The sequence below is a fragment of the Sinocyclocheilus anshuiensis genome, unplaced genomic scaffold (genome assembly GCF_001515605.1).
Source record: "Sinocyclocheilus anshuiensis isolate Anshui unplaced genomic scaffold, SAMN03320099.WGS_v1.1 scaffold274, whole genome shotgun sequence".
Taxonomy (NCBI): Eukaryota; Metazoa; Chordata; class Actinopteri; order Cypriniformes; family Cyprinidae; genus Sinocyclocheilus; species Sinocyclocheilus anshuiensis.
The window spans coordinates 2,092,492-2,107,563 of NW_015547698.1; the positions used below are offsets into that span (position 1 = coordinate 2,092,492).

Genomic DNA, 15,072 nt, shown 5'->3' on the forward strand with positions numbered 1-15,072 from the left:
TTTATTAAAGAACATGCATTCAGTGCAATTTGCTTTACTTCAACCAAATAAACAAAGAATTGTATAACAGAAATATATAGTCCTGACATACATAGAAAAACTGCTCTCAAAATCCCGAACGTCAGTCTGGAATAGCAGGAGGCCAGTCGATGTCTACAGACTGAAACACACACACAGAAAGAGAAATTTTTCAGATGACATTCTAAACATTTCCATCATTCATCCAAACCAGTTCTTGACATTACATATTAAATAAAACACACCTCGACGTCCAGCTCTAGAATATCAGCGTTGGTTTTCATGAGGTCGCAGAGGTTGGGTTTCGTGCGGCCGAAGTCTCCGTGCACAAACTCTTTAATATAACTGCAGTGTTTGCAAGTGAAGGGAAGCCAATGCAACGATTTCCACAAACATATGAAGCAGCACAACTGTTTTCAACACTGATAATAATCAGAAATGTTTCTTGAGCATCAAATCAGCATATTAGAATGATTTCTGAAGATCATGTGACACTGAAGACTGGAGTAATGATGCTGAAAATTCAGCTTTGATCACAGGAATAAATTACATTTTAATATATACTCAAATAGAAACCAGTTATGTTAAATTATAAAAATATTTCACATTATTACTGTTTGACAGTATTTTGTAAGGATACGTCCCGGCCTGTGTGCACAGCTTTAAGGTGAAGTGGTGTCTGTCCAGGTAAATGGAGCTCATGGAGTGGATGAGTCTCGGTCGGACCGCCAGCGGCCGGCGATGTAGGACTCTCAGTGGAGTCTTCTGAGCGATCTTCAGATCCTAAACACACACACAATCATCAGCACGTCTCTTCTCACATGTCCAGCTCAAATAGATCTGAAAGCCCAGTAAGACCTTGATATTTGCTAGGAATTCCAGATCAGTGCTATCGATGGCTTTCTGCGTCCAGATGAGGGCGCTGTAGGTTTTCGTCTTCTCCTCTTCACCCTCTTTCATGCGGCTCGTGGCTTCTCTGGAGAAACAAACACACACCTTAAAAATGCAGTTTCTTGCATAGATCTTTTTACGATCAATGTATATTTGTGCTTAAATGCAACACACACACACCTGGTAACAATCTGCAGGTCTCGCACTCTAATTTTGTCAGACGACTGGTTGATCGTCTGCGGGACAAGAAAAAACAGGAGCCAAAATTCACATTAGCAGGTTTGCGGTTATACTATAATAAAAAAATATATGCACCTTTATTCCCAGAAATCAGCCAATCAGATTAGAGCCTGCAGTTTTGGAAAAGATCTTGATATTTTTTGTGAGCAATGTGCATCGGACAATTAAAGTAATAGTTCACTCAAAAATGAACACTCCCCTTTCAGGCCATCATTAAGGCATTTTAACTTTAAATCGTCACTTCTGGCCAAATACGAGTCCATAATCCATAATAACGCTTCCTCCAGTGAAAAGGTCCATCCTCTGTTGTCCTCTCACATCAAAATCCACCCACTTATTCGTTTAAAACTGTTTTGGCCTGTAAACGGTGCTTGATCTGTGCAGATTTCTCTCCTGATTCAGACGAGATGACTTTTTTCAATGGAGAAAGCAATATTATGTTTAGAGGACTCGTGTTTTAGCCAGAAGCAACGATTTAATGTCAAAAAACTCACCATTTCTCACTTCACCAGACATGAATTGATGGACTGGAGTGGTGTGGATTATTGTGATGTTTTTATCAGCTGTTTGGACTCTCATTCTGATGGCACCCATTCACTGGTGAGCAAGTGATGGAATGCTACATTTCTCCAAATCTGTTCCCATCAACAAACAAACTCAACTATAACTTGGATGGCCTGAGGGTGAGCACATTTTCAGAACATTTTCTATTTCTGGGTGAACGTTTGTACCTCCTGTAGTTGTTTGATTTCGGTTCTGTTGAATTTGGCTCGATGGGGGTTCAGCAGCTCCACAGCGAACGGTCGACCTGAGAAACCACACAAACAACATTATGACAATGACATGACCACATCATCACAAGCCTCAATACTGTAATATATAAAGGAACCAAAGGCAAATGGGTGCGGAGATATACGGTTTCTGAGAGTGTCTGTGTGTTTTACCATTTCCCAGAGTCCTCACGTCCACGTCCTCTCGTCCTGAAGATGAGAAGTTAAACCCTACATGGAAGAGACACATAAAAAGACTCAACAACCAGCAAGTCTTGCATGTCTGAAATCAATCTTTGTGAAGTTTGCAGTACCATCTGAAAATAACATATACAGCATGTACAATTTGGGATCCTAATTTGATTGGGGCGTCCAACACACAGCTTACCGTCGGCTCTGAACGAGGACAGGAGAGGAGCAGCGATCAGCTCCTCCACTGATCCATCCATCCGTCTCTCTCCATCGATCACCCACGGCGTCTGCGGAAGCTCCCGCGAAAACTTATTATACCGACCTGCAGAGACAGACGATCAAAAGACGGGGCAGTAAGACGTTTCTTTTTTATTTAGCAAGGATGCATAAAATTAACCAAACATTAAAAATATTTGTTTCAACCAAATGCTGTTCTTTTGAACTTTCTATTCATCAAAGAATCCTAAAATAATGCATTATGGTTTCCACAAAAATATGAAGCAGCACAACTGTTTTTAACATTGATAATTATCAGAAATGTTTCTTGAGCAGCAAATCAGCATATCTTCATGATTTCTGATGGATCATGTGACACTGAAGACTGGAGTAATGATGCTGAAAATTCAGCTTTGATCACAGGAATAAATTACATTTAAAAAAATGATTCAAATAGAAAACAGTTATTTTCAATTGTAATGATATTTCACAAGATTTATAGTAACGTGTTTAGCCGTACCTGCTATGAAGACAGACGTGTGGAGACATGTGGTGTCCAGTGCTGTACATCTAGTGTTTGTTTTCTTTGGTGGACATGGGTAATGCCTGCACACAATACACACATTGAAAGAGAACGACCAGAAACTGAGTCTCATGTGAGCCGGAGATTGAAAACACTGACCTGCTAAACTTCTCTTCAGAGATCTTCTCCAGAGCCTTAACCACCGCCATCCTGGTGAAGATGGACTGAGAGACAAAGAGGAACACAGGTACATTACTGTTATATCCAAAAAGGGCACTTTTGATTTTACAGGTCAGGAACACGGATTGAGGACTGGAAACAAAACATGGGAAAGCATACCGCTTTGTTTTTGGTGGGTTTGAAACAGTCCGGACAGGTGTTTGCTCTGTACAAAGAGGACACGCGTGTTAACCAGGAAGTGACATCATTTGGACTCATCATGATGGCAAGACAAGTAAATTTGCATTTACATTTCACATTTATGAGACACTTTTGCCCCCAAATGACTTACAAAAGTCCATTTCCAAAATTTGTAGTTGTAGTATTGACTGCATTAGTCAAGCTCAGCCACTTAGGCTACTGAAAAATGATTTAACAAACACTTCTTGTCTTAGACCCACTTACAAGAAATGACAGTCCTCCTCTGTTTCCGGATGCATAAAGCCGACGCTCACTTCACACGAACTCTGTGGATCACAGAACCAAGAGATCAAATAATAGCGAATTATTCAGAAAGCCAATCAAGAAGAAGCACTCACATTGGCCAAGACAGCAGCTCCCAATTCCTGTCCGATCTTTCCCTGTACGGCCCACTTGAATGCATCCTTCACCTGGATGACATCTTCTTTACCCAAACACATGCTCTTCTCCCTGGAAACACAGCATTATGTGACTTCATATGGATGCCCCCGCTGCGGGGGATGATGGGAAATATGTGCTGCTTACATACCTGATCTCCTTTTTGACATGCAACCAGCAGGAATGCTGTGGAAATGCACAGAGAAGCACATTTTCTATCGTCAAAATAATTACACAGCCATGCATCTTGAAAAAGGCCTAATAATGCAAAAAAAAGGCCTAATATTATCTTATTTTATTGTTTTTCACACAATAAAAAAGATTTTTCAAATTAATTAATTATATATATATATATATATAAATCAGGATTAGGCATAAAAAAATAGACATTTTAAAATATATTCAAACAGAAAAAAGTTATTTTAAATTGTAAATTCACACACACACACACACACACATTATTTCTATAAATTTATACTATTTATATAATAATACTAAGAATTATACATGTATATCAATCCTATATTTTATATATGCACAATTGTTATTAATTACATATTTATATTTATTGTAAATATAAAATCAGCCCTACTAACGACATAGATTCTGGGTTGCAAAATGCATAAGTTGCTGAAAGCAAAAAATGATGAAAATCCATCATTTTTTGTGTAAAAGTGTGATGTGATTAAGCAAAACAGGCACTATTTTTGTAACCAGCACCCTAAAATTAGTAAGAAACAATTTTTGTATTTTATTCAGCAATAGGGCGGCTTGCTGGCAGGACTCACCTCTCTGACGGACAGCTGAGCGGGAAGAGAAACGGTCAGCACCAGACTGTCAAACTCATACTGTTGGTTTTTCACAGCATCTGACACCTGCACATTAATAAAATCCATAAGCGACGTTCGCACAGCAGCAGAATACAGATCAGCCTTTCATTTGAATAAACGTACCTGTTTGGCGAAGGTGGGTTCACAGAAGTCCTGCAGGACTCCTAAACAGACGGGACAAATGTCTGAGTCCGTCTGCGCTGCTGTAACGGAGCCCTCCGTGCTGCCCTCATCTATTCTCAAGCGTTTATTCGTCGGCTCGTCGGTTTTCTCCTCACCAGAGGCATCGTGGGGCTGAGGGCTGCTTTCCTCACTGATGAAGGCCAGAAGCTCTTTGTGTATGTCCTACAAACAGGAAAGTTCATTATTGACATATACAAACACAGGTGAAAAGCCAGGTGATTTTCAGGATCATGGGAGACCTCATAGGATCGTCTGTAAGCAGAGCAGGTTCCCACACAGCAGAAGCGCAGAACGCATCTCACACAGCAGCCGGCGCACAGCAGCTTTCTGACGATGGGCCGGTCTTTCTCTTTGAAGGACAACATACTGATGAGAAAAAAAGAGAATAAAGGTAAAATATATCATTAAATGTTATGCAATTTGTCCTAAATAAATATCACAAGATTTAATGATAAGATGACACAATTTTTAGATTAGTTCATATAGGATGCAAAACCGAAGACACAACATCAACTTGTTTTTTAAATAATGCATTCTGCCAACTAAAATCTAAAAATAGTTTTTTTTAAATCAATAAAATGTTATTTTGTATTCCCATGCATTGACATATGTGTTATTAAAATGATTTTGTTTTTAATTACGAACAACTTTTTAAATGAGAATCATATTTTAAAAATTGTGTAGTTTAAAGTTATGCAACATGAAATTGCATAACTTTAACATACTATTAAATGTTATAAAAAGTCATTATGCCAATAAAATGGAATGTTTTTTATTATTATTTATTTTGCAAAGCACTCTAAATGCAATCCAAAAATGTAAACAATGCATAAAGAAGTTCTTGAAATCACTCACTGCTCTTGACTGAATCGCATTAGTAGCCCTAATAGGTCTTCATCTAAATTTAATTTATGTAAATAAATATGTCTACTTGAAAGAATGATTTTGTATGCAAGTTGTTATAAAGAATGCATATTATATAACCATTGAAAGGAGGACCATGTTCTTGTTTCTTTATGAGAAGTGGTTTTATTTAATTTTGAGACAGACATGTTTTATGTCAGAGCAGACAACGTGACTAATATTCATGAACCCAGCAGCTCATTAATCCTTAGCGCGTTTTATATTGTTATTGGTAGTAGATATTGTAGTAGTATTATTACCTTATCAGTATTTTTTTTTTCTTTTTCTTTTTTTTTTTTTTAACATTGAACGACCTGATCAGCTCTAGGCTCTAGGCATGACGAAGCGGATATCGTCCACTTTTGGAAGACCAAACAAAGTAGTTTCGCTTTCACAACGAAGCACACAGCACCTTCACGACATGGCGGCGGCAGCAACAATACTACAGCGAGAATAAAAGTTACACCTTCTTTCTTTGCGTGAACATTTGGGCGGCGTTATGCAAATCTTCCCACATAGTGAGGTAGATATGTGGGGGCGTGTTAGAACGAGCCGTTTTAGGTAGGTGTGGCTGACTCTTAACTTTTATAAAGAATAGCTCTTTGGATTTGAGACTTTAGTCTTTGCAACTTTACAGATCTTCGTTATGCACCAAGAGCTTGTAACACTCCAAAGAGAAAGGAAAAATTGAAATCGCATCATATGACCCCTTTAAGCACCACCACCAGTCCTTAGTTCAGTTAAAATGACAAATATGCATGCATACATGGTTACCGAGTTTTAATTCTCATTTATGATGCTTTGATTAAAATGTGCATATTTGTTAATACGTAAAGAAGAAGCTGAAAGCACGGAGATGGGGACGACAGTTTAAAAAGCATCATCATGAGATCAGAAAAGCACAAAATAGTTCGGATTTTTATTAAAACCTTCAAGAAAAATCTCTATATTAACACATCAGAACAGCTGCGTGAGTTCATCACACATTATTCATATGAGAAACACAAATGGCACCTGATTTGTTGAACGAGCTCTCTCTAAACATAGTAATTATCCAGCTTACCTTCACGGGACCGCATCGATTCTTCAGTCAAACCGCAGCGAGAGACAGAGAAGCGCTGTTTATGAACACACAGCTCACTGTCTCACTCTATAGCAAACTTTATATTTAACTCATGTATCCTAAAGCACAGAACCTGCGTGAATTATATATAATAACTCATTTAGCACAACATACTCTGACATATATGTATAAGAGGGCGTCGCTGACCCACTATAACACATTTCCTTACACCGGGCATGTTTTAAGACACCCCTAACGTCATCCTCACGCGCCGCACTGTCACGCTCGCGGTCCTTTCTCTGTTACCGTCGCAACCGAAGGATTATTCTGGAAGGTTCTGTTTGGAGCATCCGATCCGAACGTTATCTGAACCCATCCGAACCGCGCCGACGGCTTAGAGAGACCGGGCAACGTCCATCTCCGTCTGTGATTTCTGAGGAACAGCATAACGTAAATATTAGCCATCATGCCTGAAGGCGTAGCGGCTGCAAACGGGTTTAAAAACAAAAGAGGCGCGTATGTGGACCGGGACAAACCCGCCCAGATCCGCTACAGCAACATCAACGCCGGGAAAGGTGAGAGATCTGTATATTCACATTAAAAGAGTGTAAACACTGACGGGTTTGTTTTGTTTTATTGTATTGTTGCAGCCCATGACGTATAGTGGAAGCACGAGTCAAAAAAAGTCCGATTCCGTTATAAACATGACAGTATCTGCACACATTTGTTTCATTTCTGCAAATATGGCCGTGTTTACAAGCATTAGATGAGGAATAAATATGAAGCTATGACCTGTTATGTTCCTCATAATCAAAATGCACACTCACTTGCGTACTGATAAGGTGTGGTCTTCTTTATGACAACACGTGACATACACAGTCATGAACACAAGAAGAAATGCATAAATAGATTAAATATAGTCAAAATATGATTTTCGTAAAATGCAATAAAAGAGCATCACACACGTTCCATTCTTTAAGTACAGAAAGTCTTTACTCTTTCTGGAAGATTTAATAAAAAATAAAATTCAGGCATTGCATGTTAAACACATCATCACTAGCTAACCTTGATTTCTGTGAATTATTTAGATTTTAGTTATAATGTGTCATATTTATGTATATATGTCCCACATGTTATAAAATGTCATTTCATGTTGTGATATTTAATTTTTCAAACTTCTATTTATGTTTAATGTTTAATAAAGTGTGTGTATACTAAAGTGTGTGTGTGTGTATATATATAAATATAAAGATAAAATGGTTTGTTTTTACGATTCCCTGATATAAATCTTATCATATAACGTTTTATGCTTAACCTGACTTGGTTGTATATCAGTAGATGTGTGTTTTCAGTGCACTGAGTGAAAGTATTTGTTTTCTGCAGATTCAGGATGGAAAGGGCGATGTCACCATCACTAATGATGGAGCCACAATCCTCAAACAGATGCAGGTGCTGCATCCTGCGGCCAAAATGGTAAATCACTGATTCAGGAAAATTTTTCTCCATTTGTATAATCCTGAATGTGCTGAATGAAAGTTTTAGTTTGTTATTGTTCAGATTACCTGAATTTGAACTTGGTTTCTCCATGGCTTGACTTGCCTGTTTCATTGCAGATGCATTGTGGTTCTATCATCTACCCATTTGAATTGATTCACAAATTTCAAAATTAAATTTTAGTTAATAAGTTTTATTATTAATACATAAAAAAACGGAAGTCTACTATGAGAGTGGTGCATCACATTGAGAATCAATTTTGAATTGAATTGCATGTCAGAGGTCATGTCTGGAGTATTATGGGATGTTTCAGATGGTGGAGCTGTCTAAAGCTCAGGATATTGAGGCTGGTGACGGCACTACATCAGTGGTGGTGATTGCTGGAGCTCTTCTTGATGCCTGCGCTAAACTGCTACAGAAAGGTAGGCTTTAGTAACATTAAATCTTTATACAACATGTCATCATTTACTTAACCTCCACTTGTTTCAAACAGTTTGTTTCTTCTGTTGAACACAAAAGTACACCATTTGAAGAATGTTGGTAATCAAACTGTTGACGGTAGCCATTGACTTCCATAGTATTTTTTTCCATACTATCGAAGCTAATGGCTACCGTCAACTGTGTGGTTACTCACGTTCTTGAAATAATTTTTTGTGTTCAACAGAGGAAAGTAACTCATAGAGGTTCGAAACAACTTGAGCGTGAGTAAATGATCACGGAATTATGGGTGAACTATCCCTTTAAATTGTAATAGATTTAAATATGTCAGTACTGGTTTGCCGTGCATTGGTTAAGCATATTCTGTAATTAAATCATTTGATGCTGTACTGTGAACAGATCTTTCACAGCCATTTTCAACCATTTAGGGTGTCCTTTGACACTTTTACATAATTCCTCATATGTCATGGTGGTGATTTATTTATAACATCAAATTTAGCATGATCTTTCTGGTCTGTTTTTCCTGCCAGGAATCCACCCGACCATTATTTCCGAGTCTTTCCAGAAGGCCGTAGATAAAGGTGTGGAGATCCTGACGTCCATCAGTCAGCCAGTTCAGCTCAGTGACAGAGAGACCCTTCTGAACAGCGCCACCACCTCGCTCTGCTCTAAGGTGGTGTCCCAGTACTCCAGCCTGCTCGCGCCCATGAGTGTCGACGCCGTCATGAAGGTCATCGATCCCGCCACCGCCACCAGCGTTGATCTCCATAATATCCGCATCGTCAAGAAACTCGGGTGAGATGCAGGATAGAATCTAAATATTGCTCAGTCAGTTATTAGGGTGCAGAAAGTAGTAGTTTCTCTTAGCAAAAGCAAATTTATTGATGTGTTTGTGTTTGCAGAGGGACCATTGATGACTGTGAGCTGGTGGATGGTCTGGTGTTGACTCAGAGGGTGGTGAACACTGGAGTGTCCCGTGTGGAGAAAGCCAAAATCGGCCTCATCCAGTTTTGCCTGTCCCCTCCCAAAACTGATGTATGTGATCATGCTTAAAACTGAAATAAAATAACAGACATTGTGTTAAGATCATAGTCATTGAGTTAATGGGTTTGTGTGATGCTCTTGTTGGGACAGATGGACAATCAGATTGTGGTGTCGGACTATGCTCAGATGGACCGTGTGCTCCGTGAGGAGAGAGCTTATATACTCAACCTGGTCAAACAGATTAAAAAGGCCGGCTGCACTGTGTTGCTCATCCAGAAATCCATCCTGAGGTACAAAAATCACCACAGAACGTCAAGACACAGTCACTGCTAAATGTAAAAAAATGTTAAAGGGGACATAACACACACAGAAGGCCAAAGGGACGACCCTTTCAGCCATTGCAAGAGAAGCTAGTCATTCCAAATCTGTGATTTCTCAAATATTGCAGCTTTACTTCATTCAAGTCCTGCAAAAAGGCTGGTTGTCCACGTAAGACAAATGCACGAGAGGACAGGATAACGCGGAGACTCTCGAATCTGGAGAATCGGTTCAGCACTGCAGCTGGAATTGCTTGCCAGTTCAGCGCTGAACAGGGTATGGATCTGTCTCGGCACGTTTAAGAGAAGTCGGACTGAAAGCACACTCTGCAGTGACCAAGCCTCTCATCAGCAGAGAGAATCAAAAGGCTAGACTCACCTTTGCTGAGGAGCATGTTGTGTGGACAGAGGAGAACTGGTTCAAAGTTCACTTTAGTAATTAGAGTAAGTTTAATTTATTTGGGTCTGATGGGAAACATGTTCGGTGTCAAACTGGGGAAAGACTGAAGCCCGAGTGCATAATGAAGTCAGTGAAAGCTGGAGGAGGAAGTGTCATGGTTTGGGGGATGTTTTTTGGGCCTCTTATACAGATACATGGTGAATGCAAATGTTTATCAGAACCTCATTCAGCAGCATGCAGTTCCTTCCCAATCAGCCTGCAATTTTCATGCAAGACAATGCCCCCGTCACACTGCAGAACGGATAAAGCAGTTCCTCGAAGCTATGAACACTGAAATAATTAAATGGCCGACCCAGAGTCCTGATCTAAACCTGATTGAAAATCTTTGGAAAATCCTTAGCGTCAAAGTTATGGCTAAGAAACCCACTTCAGTTACTAAAGAAGTCACTCAAAGCAGGGGCCTCTACACTTCCTACTAATTTCTGACAGCTGTAACCCTCCAAAATATTAGTTGTAATCTTCTTTCGAGCAACAGTGATTATTTGCTCTCTAATTTTGATCACTGTGTTTTCCACAAAATAAAGGATATATATATATTACCAACTTTAATCTGTATAGTTTCCATTTATATATTAAATTAATATAAAATGTATCAGTGTCAGAGGTTCTCATGGTGTTTGTGGTTGCTCGTGTCTTTCAGAGATGCACTGAGTGATCTGGCCGTTCACTTCCTGAATAAGATGAAGATCATGGTCGTCAAAGACATTGAGAGGGAGGACATTGAATTCATCTGCAAGGTATGACCAGCAGATCCAGCAATGTCATGGGACTATTAAGTGCTTTTTTTTTTGAGGATGCATATGCGTGTAAAGTTTGTGTCTTATATCTAATGCACATTCTGCATTGCCTGTCACAATTATCAAGTATTTTTCTTCTGTCCCATCAGACCCTTGGCACCAAACCTATTGCTCATATTGACCAGTTCACTCCAGAGATGCTGGGAACAGCAGAGCTAGCTGAAGAGGTTCACCTGGATGGATCTGGCAAACTAGTGAAGGTAAACCTGTTATAACCTAGATGCATCTACATGCATCTCCAAATTAACGTGTTTTGTTTTTCTCATGCATACTGGGCGAGAAATATTATTTAACAATTTTTTCTTTACTTAAACATTTACTTATAGACAGATTCTCCAGACACAGTGATGCATATGTTTTTATTCTGTCCGTGCTGGAAAATGAGAGCCGTGATTGATTTGTGTTTGTAGATCACAGGATGTGTAAATCCAGGAAAGACGGTCAGTATTGTCGTTCGTGGTTCCAACAAACTGGTGATTGAGGAGGCAGAACGATCCATCCACGATGCCCTTTGCGTCATCCGCTGTCTGGTCAAGAAGAGGTAACCAAGATTACAAGAGACTCCAGTGATTATATGGATTTCTGCATGGATAAGAATTTTTATTTAGCATAAGCTGATATTTGACTATTTCCAGCATTGGCACGGTTTAGTATGTTGCATTAAAGGAATAGTTCACCCAAAAATGAAAATTTGCTGAAAATGTACTCACCCTCAGGCCATCCAGTTGAGTGTTTTTTTCCTTCATGGAAACAGATTTGGAGAAATGTAGCATTACATCAGTTGCTCACCAGTGGATGCTCTGCAGTGAATGGGTGCCGTCAGAATGAGAGTCCAAACAGCTGATAAAAACATCACAATAATCCACATGATTCCAGTCTATTAATTAACATCTTATGAAGCCAAAAGCTGTATTTTTGTAAGAAATAAATCCATCAAGATGTTTTCCACTTTAAACTGTTGTTTCTGGATAAAATAGTAGTTCTCTATCCAAAATATTGTTTTCTCCAGTGAAAAAGTCATCTCGTCTGAACAAATATGTTTTTAAACAGCTTTAAACAAATATGTTGGTGGATTTTAATGTGAGAGGACAACAGGGGATGGACTTTTTCACTGGAGGAAGAGTTGTTGTGGATTATGGTTATGGATTTTTTAGCCAGAACAAAATGGTTTGAAGTTAAAATGCCTCAATGTTTCTTACAAACATGCATTTTTGCACTTTACAAGACATTAACTGATGATCTGGAGTGGTGAGGATTACTTGTGGATTATTGTGATGTTATTATTAGCTGTTTGGACTCTCATTCTGACGACACCCATTCACTGCAGAAGATCCATTGCTGAGCAAGCCATGTAATGCTACATTTCTTCAAATCTGTTCCCATTACATCTTGGATGGCCTGAGGGTGAATACATTTTCTGCAAATAAATTTTTTTTTTTTTTAACTATACCTTTAAACTTTTCAGGTCTTAGTCAATAGAAGCTGTTTGCTAACTCATCCTCTTCCTGTGTGTCTGCAGGGCTCTGATTGCTGGCGGCGGAGCACCAGAGATTGAGCTGGCGCTGAGGTTGGCAGAATATTCCCGCAGTCTGGCCGGCATGGAGGCTTACTGTGTGCGTGCGTACGCCGATGCCCTGGAGGTCATTCCCTCAACTCTGGCAGAGAACGCTGGTCTTAATCCCATCTCTACAGTCACGGAGCTGCGCAACAGACACGCACAGGGAGAAAAGACGGCTGGGATTAATGTCCGCAAGGTGTGCCTTTCAACAAATAGTTCTCAATAGTCCTGCCTACTGACAAAACCCCTAAAAAAAATGAGCGTTTAACATGTCTTTTGGTCTCTCAGGGTGGGATCTCTAACATCCTGGAGGAGCTGGTAGTTCAGCCTCTGCTGGTCTCCATCAGTGCACTCACCTTCGCCACGGAAACGGTCCGCAGCATCCTCAAGATTGATGATCTTGTGAGTGATTTGCTATGTCTAATGAGTATTTAAAGGACCCTGGAATTAGCACTGATGTTGTCTGTAAATGCACAAGCATTAATGGCTCATTTCTTCTGCAGGTGAACACGCGATAAAGTGAATGTGATTAGTGAAAGAAGATCCAACCCCATGCTAGCACCCTGATAAGACCAAATAATCTGTCGCTGTCTGTTGCTGTTACCTGGAGTAATTTAATTAAACTTTGTTTTTTGGCACAGTAACTCTTGTCTGTTGTTATTTGTCTTTGATATACAGTATGTGGCCAATGTATTAATTTATATACATGGTGGTTGTCGTGGTCAGTGCATTACTGCATGTCAGTAAGTTTAATCTTGTTAGTTAATAGTCTTATCCGATCAGAGACAGGGCTCTGCTCTAAGGCCTGAGAAAGTATGAAATCAAGATCTGACAATTTTCACTTGTAATCAACAGCCTTTTGACTTAAAACCAAGTTTTGCATTTTTATGATGGAAAAAAAAATGTAGTATAAAAAAATAATACACCAGAATGGGAAACGGGGTCAGTTTTTGCCTAAATTAAGTCGAGCAATAAACTTGTATTTTCCATATAGATCAAAGAATTATTTTTATTTTTTTTTTAAATAACTTACTGTTGCATCAGGGTTGATGAATGCAGCTGCTACAGTTAATACAATGCTGCAATTTGTGTTAACATTTATAAAATTATGTTATGTAAATGTCCTGGGTGTCAGTGTTATGGAATATTCTGTTTAATTTATTTTTTATTATTATTTTATTTTATTTTTCAGAATCAAGATGATCCAATTCTATTTTTTCTTATGATTTTGTTGAATACAGATAATCAAGATAATTGGAGGTGGAAAATACCAAAATTACCATATTTGGGTGTGATATTTATACATTTAATTATATTTATTTTTAATATGTATTTATTTTAACATAATTGGAAATCAGTTTGTACGCTAGTCATGGAAAATACCATCTGATTTCTTTTTTTCCTTTTTAAGTTTAAATAGTCGTATAATTAATAATAATAATAATAATAATGGAGGGGAAGTCATGGGAAACAAAATGCCATGCGAATGTTTTAGGCCACATCTGATTAAGTTTTGCTTATTGAACAATTTTTATTTATTCCCTTTCTACAATAAATATAGTCAGAATTGACTTTATTTTATGATTTTGTTGAATTTTGTTGTGAAGTCGAGACCTTTGCAGTGGAACAGGCCGGAATTACCACATTTATGTTTTAAAACTAGCTAGATTAATTTTTTATTTTTTTTAAATGTAATGAATTTGAACATCAATTTGTACTGTAGTCATAAAAAATACCATCTTCTTTTTATGTAAATAGACATAAAATTCCAACATATCCCTCACTGCTCATAAAGGGATAGTTCACCCAAAAATGAAAATTCTGTCATCATTTACTCCCCCTCATGTTGTTCCAAACCTGTATGAGTTGCTTTCTTATGTTGAACACAAAAGAAGATATTTTGAAGATTGCTGGTAATCAAACAGTTGGTGGTTGCCATTGACTTCCATAGTATTTTTTTTCCTACTATGGAAGTCAATGGCAACCACTAACTGTTTGATTACCAGCAATCTTCAAAATATCTTCTTTTGTATTCAACATCTGGTAAGAGAGACGGATATGAAGAAGTCTCACTGCACTAATGTCCTGGTTACCTCCTGTCTGAAGACGCCAGTGGACCCTCGCACTAAAGTCCCGTTAGCTCAGTATGAGAGGGACAACACGGACAACAGGCTTTATGAAGAAGAGGTGACAGAAAGCTAATAAACTGCTTTTCTCGTTGCTTAAACGATCAAGCGAAAGTCCTTTATAAGATTATTGATGGGTTCACACTCACCTGTATATTACAAAGACGTTAATTAAAGCGGTTTTCAGTCAATATGTCTGACAAGTTGTTTGGACTTTAAACATGTTTTGAAGACACTAAATTAAAAACAATAGTTGAGTAATAGACTGGAG

General features: G+C 38.5%; 2 protein-coding genes across 4 annotated transcripts; one reads left to right on the forward strand and one right to left on the reverse strand.

Moving 5' to 3' along the window:
* On the reverse strand, positions 1–7,477 carry LOC107703834 (putative tRNA pseudouridine synthase Pus10). Of its 3 annotated transcripts, XM_016506591.1 has the most exons (19): positions 6,738–7,202; positions 6,651–6,681; positions 4,901–5,029; positions 4,602–4,823; positions 4,437–4,523; positions 3,800–3,834; positions 3,609–3,720; positions 3,475–3,536; positions 3,190–3,235; positions 3,010–3,074; positions 2,848–2,933; positions 2,308–2,433; positions 2,094–2,150; positions 1,881–1,957; positions 1,090–1,145; positions 877–994; positions 659–801; positions 264–363; positions 1–160 (listed from the first exon to the last, which is right to left on the reverse strand). In XM_016506591.1, exons 3-19 carry the CDS (start codon positions 5,024–5,026, stop codon positions 122–124), a joined length of 1,557 nt encoding a protein of 518 aa, XP_016362077.1. In that variant the 5' UTR covers positions 5,027–5,029; positions 6,651–6,681; positions 6,738–7,202; the 3' UTR covers positions 1–121. The 3 variants fall into 3 exon arrangements, with proteins under 3 accessions (XP_016362077.1, XP_016362078.1, XP_016362076.1); XM_016506592.1 differs by lacking the exons at positions 6,651–6,681; positions 6,738–7,202 and adding an exon at positions 7,455–7,477 and having other exon boundaries at positions 4,901–5,027; XM_016506590.1 differs by having other exon boundaries at positions 4,901–5,027; positions 6,628–7,202.
* LOC107703711 (T-complex protein 1 subunit delta-like) lies at positions 7,094–13,319 on the forward strand. Its single transcript, XM_016506426.1, has 13 exons — positions 7,094–7,202; positions 7,278–7,285; positions 8,011–8,100; positions 8,435–8,543; positions 9,090–9,354; positions 9,462–9,594; positions 9,694–9,833; positions 10,961–11,057; positions 11,207–11,317; positions 11,528–11,658; positions 12,637–12,871; positions 12,964–13,077; positions 13,179–13,319. The coding sequence occupies exons 1-13, from the start codon at positions 7,094–7,096 to the stop codon at positions 13,191–13,193; spliced, it is 1,557 nt and encodes a 518-aa protein (XP_016361912.1). The 3' UTR covers positions 13,194–13,319.
* Positions 13,320–15,072: the final 1,753 nt, after the last annotated feature.